Raw genomic sequence first — 4,405 nt, forward strand, 5'->3', positions numbered from 1 at the left:
TGTTGCAACCCATGACCCCGAGTTTGAGATTTTGATGATGCCAAATAATGAGTGTTTTAGAACAACTTTTTATTGAATATTATTTTATTTGCTATTGTTCTTGAGTACTAACATTTCAGGAAGATCACAAGTAACTCAGGACGAAAGAAAGACTCAAGAACGGGTAGATAAGGAGTATGAGTCAGACATTATATTTTTTCTATTTATTTTATTTTTACTTTATTGAGTATGGCCACAAAATGCACAAGAGTAAGAGCAACCATGCACACACACAGGGGGAGAGTTTGTTTTTAACTGCAAAATGTAATAGAATTTCTTCTCTGTAGATCGTACTGTACGATTTTAATTTGTACCGTACGATCCAAGCTATGTGGACGATTCTGTGAATAGATCGTACTGTACGAATATCTTCGTACTATACGATATGTTCAGATCCAAAACCCTAGCCGTAGTTTAGTTTAAGTAAGTGATTTTGTGCCGTTCGTACTGTACGAACATGTTCGTACTGTACGATCTATTTTAAATACTTACTTAAATTAACCCGTGATTAGTGTATGAAATCCAGGCCTAATTAAATTTTGAACATCGTACTGTACGAACCAGATCGTACAATACGATGAACAAAGACGAAGTATGATCGTCCCAGATATCATCCTGGACGATCTCTTGGTTTTTGTCACATCGTACTGTACGATAGTAATCGTACCATACGATGAACAGAGACGACATCTGATCGTCAAGACCATCGTCCTGTACGAATAATATTTTATGGATCGTACCGTACGATATTATATCATACAGTACGAATTGATTTTGAACCGTTCGTACATCTTCATACCAGGACGACGTCTATTTATAAAGATCGTACTGTACGATGTTGAATCGTACTGTACGAACAGTAACGGCTACTTTTGAAATTAGAGGTTTTTGGAGCTATTTTTAGATGTCAATCAAGTACTTTTTCAGTAAGAATTATAGAGGGGGTGAACGTTGTTAGAGAGGGATTCCAAGAGAGAGAGCTCTAGAGAAGTTCTAGAGGGTTGAGAGAGGAAGGAGGAGGTGAGCGTTGTGAGGGAGAAAAGGTGTGAGGGAGATCACACGGTTGCTCCAAGCTTGCTGCATCTTGCTCCTCCTGTGGCCCTAGAAGGATTTGAGGGAGGATCTCAAAGGGAAAGGCTCGTCTACATTCGTTACCTCGAGGTTGATCTCTGCCTTCTCTAGGAGGGAGAAAAACGAGAAGGTTCTCTGCCGTCGCCAGGAGGGCGAAAACAGTTTGGCACTCCGCCACGCCGGGTTGGTGAAAGGGAGGTTTGTAAAGGCTTCTCCGCCTTGCCGAGGGGGGCAAAAGGAGAACTATTTTGATAGTGAAAATCTCGGAGCGGAGGACTCCGGGGAGTGGACGTAGGTTACATTTTGACAGAACCACTATAAAAATTCTTGGTGTATTTTTTCCTTATCGTCATTTACTTTTTACTTGCATTTAATTTTCATAACTATTGCATGGTGAAATTTGTGGAAGAAAACTTGCTAAAGTTTTTTTGTAAAATTTTAAAAATAACAAAAAAATTAGAACTCCTGTTTAGGGTTATTTTTATTAAGAAAAAGATTTTCACAATTCACCCCCCCTCTTGTCATTTAGTAATTTCAATCACATCGCTAATCCTATTAATTTTTTTTAAATCCCTTGCTTGTTTAGGATGCTCGAGCACTTAGCTTTGGTACTCATAGTTCTAAGGACATGGTTTGTGATGATGTGTTGCATTTCCCTTATGTTACCCAAGGGTTCGTTATTAACATCTAATTTAAACATTTTTAACCTCTTGCATCTTAAGGACAATAATTAATAATCTGTCTAGAAAACTTCGAAAAATTTTTGGGACTAGGATATGCCTTTGAATGACATGAAATTTAAAATATTTAAACTTAATGACATTTCAAACCGCCTAGAACTTTCTAGGAATTTTTAGGATTCTTTAAACCACTTAATTAATAAACCCTAATTTCACCCTCTAACTAAACCCTAATAACTTTAGAAAAATCTAATAAACTCAAATAAAATCCAAAATTTGATAATAATATAGCAAACCCTTTAGAATTTAATACCTAATCTAAGAAAATTAAAAGCCCTTTAATTAGACCTTAATTTGAATATTTATTTAATTTTGATTAAAAAATATAAATAAAAAAACTATTTAATTTCAATTAAAAACCACCCTTTTAATTGGAGAGTTTAATCAACACATGCCTATGATTCAATATGGTCATCGAAAAAGCACATAAAAGTTTCAAGTTAAAGAAGAATTTATGAATAACATCTAGTGAAGGCCTTCAGACAGTAAAAATACAAACAAGAACAAATTCGAAAGGGGCCGCTTGGGCATGCATGGATTTCCTCCTTCGAGGTCGAAAGAGAAGGTAAAGCATAATGTATAGTAGCATTAAGATCAAGAAAAATAGTAGAGCTAGAAATCCTGCCAATGCATTCTTAAAAGATCTCAATTGATTTTTTCCCCTAGAAAACTATAGTCATGGGTTATTTACCACAGGATTCGGTGAAAACACACCCAAAAACAAACAAGAACAAAACCAGAAAAGAAGTCTAAGGAAATGAGGCAAACTCGGACAAAGGCCGACCCATAAAAAGAAAAAAAAAATCAATAAAAAAGTTTAGGAGACTTCCCTGAGTTGATTGGTGAAGATCCAGTTAAGTACCGGCGGAGAACTAGCCGCAGATGAAGGGTAGGCAGCGAGAAACCAAACCCTAGCAAAGTGGGTTTTCAAAAAAAAAAGTTTATGTTAGGAAAACATATTCCTATCTTGATAGCTACTATTTCATCATTGAATAAAAAAGAATATTGTATGCTATATTATTAAATTTTCTTATTATGAATTAAAGAAAAAAATAATCACTTTTATCAGAGATTAAAGCATACAAGCCCACAGTCATTAATAACCTAATGAAGTCCCATCTTGAAAAATACAAACCAAATTAAAAAATATTTTTGAATGGAAAAGTAAGAGTAGAAAGACAGAAATGGCTGGAAGTCCAATTCCAGAATTTAATTAAAGAGCTCGGCCTTTTATGATATCCAAGCTCATCTCACTGGGATCAGTTGCTTGGAGCTCCACCTGAATGCCATCGAGCTCTCTCTTGAATCTATCCTTTGAGCTGGCATACAGCATCTTACTCCTCACCCTTGATGTATCAGGAGACCTGCATTATAGATAAATATAGAAAAAAAATAAGTACCACAGGCTAACATTTTAAGAGAAATTAAGTTTAACCGTTAAAAAACAGTAATTTATACTAATACTTTTTTGGGATTTCACATATATACGTCTTTATATTTATTTATATATTTCCAAATGTAATTACATCTAAAGTTATAAATTTATTTATATGAGATTCTGGTATAATCGAAATGATCATATCAAAAGATGCTATTAACATTAATTTATCTATAGTAAAATATATATTTTTAATGGTACATTTTGATGGATCTCACCGGATTAAATTGCAATAATAATAATTAAATCAATAAAAAATAAAAAATCTAAATTATTATCAATAATGAAATCAATATTTCAAAGCAGAATAAAACAAATCGAATTCAGTCCAATTTATCTGTTTTATCCAACCAAATAACTAAAACATTTTTGACAAAAAACAAAAAAATGCAAGTGGAATTTAGCAGATCGATCTCACCAGGCAATGAAGAAGATCTTGCTCTTCTGGCAATTCTCATCAGTAACAAAATCAAAGTCGAAAACAGCATAGCGACATTCATCAGGAGGAAGACAAGCAGTGAAATCATCGTAGCTCTCATCTGGTTGGCCGACTCTATCCACCATTATCTGCAAATTCTTCTCATCGATTTTGAAGACAATAAACCTGAAGCTTCTCTTCGCCTTTAACTCCATGAATTTGAGCTTGCACTCATCGACCACAGCCATCCCCGAAGCTGAGTTCGCCTACGTACGTGAACCATAAATCATATATATAGACATGTATGCATGCATTCTACGTCCTTAATAACATTATAACATAATATATTTTAATTTAGCTTATTTAAACATATTGAATGTTTGAATATTGAACCTATTGAATGCTATTTGTATATAAAAATATTTATTTAAAGTGTTGGAGGTGCATCATATGCTTTTGCATTGGATTGTAATTAAGTTAGATTGTTGTACTTTTTCGTATTAAATGTAAGTTTCATATATTAATCATTGAGACTGCAATACAGCAATTAGTTTCTGCTCACAAGATTTTGCTACCGGTCGCCATGTCGCTAATCCTGTTTGCAATATACAGGTATTTGCGATCTCTAAGAGACCACTTTGCCTACCGAAAATTACCTTCAACAATCGTGAAAGTGCGAGTTCGTAATCATTAGATCTA

At 34.2% G+C, this 4,405-nt stretch overlaps 1 protein-coding gene across 1 annotated transcript; it reads right to left on the reverse strand.

Moving 5' to 3' along the window:
• Positions 1–2,930: 2,930 nt before the first annotated feature.
• On the reverse strand, positions 2,931–3,983 carry LOC110095656 (actin-depolymerizing factor 1). The gene is made up of 2 exons (XM_028693073.1): positions 3,707–3,983; positions 2,931–3,214 (listed from the first exon to the last, which is right to left on the reverse strand). Exons 1-2 carry the CDS (start codon positions 3,952–3,954, stop codon positions 3,064–3,066), a joined length of 399 nt encoding a protein of 132 aa, XP_028548906.1. The 5' UTR covers positions 3,955–3,983; the 3' UTR covers positions 2,931–3,063.
• Positions 3,984–4,405: the final 422 nt, after the last annotated feature.

The sequence above is a fragment of the Dendrobium catenatum genome, unplaced genomic scaffold, assembly GCF_001605985.2.
Source record: "Dendrobium catenatum unplaced genomic scaffold, ASM160598v2 fragScaff_scaffold_231, whole genome shotgun sequence".
In the NCBI taxonomy this organism is placed as follows: domain Eukaryota; kingdom Viridiplantae; phylum Streptophyta; class Magnoliopsida; order Asparagales; family Orchidaceae; genus Dendrobium; species Dendrobium catenatum.

Coding starts and splice junctions, on each gene's coding strand:
- LOC110095656 (XM_028693073.1), bottom strand. CDS start 3,954: ATGGCTGTGGTCGATGAGTGCAAGCTCAAATTCATGGAGTTAAAGGCG. Junction 3,215..3,706: donor AAGATCTTCTTCATTGCCTG/GTGAGATCGATC, acceptor TCTATAATGCAG/GTCTCCTGATACATCAAGGG.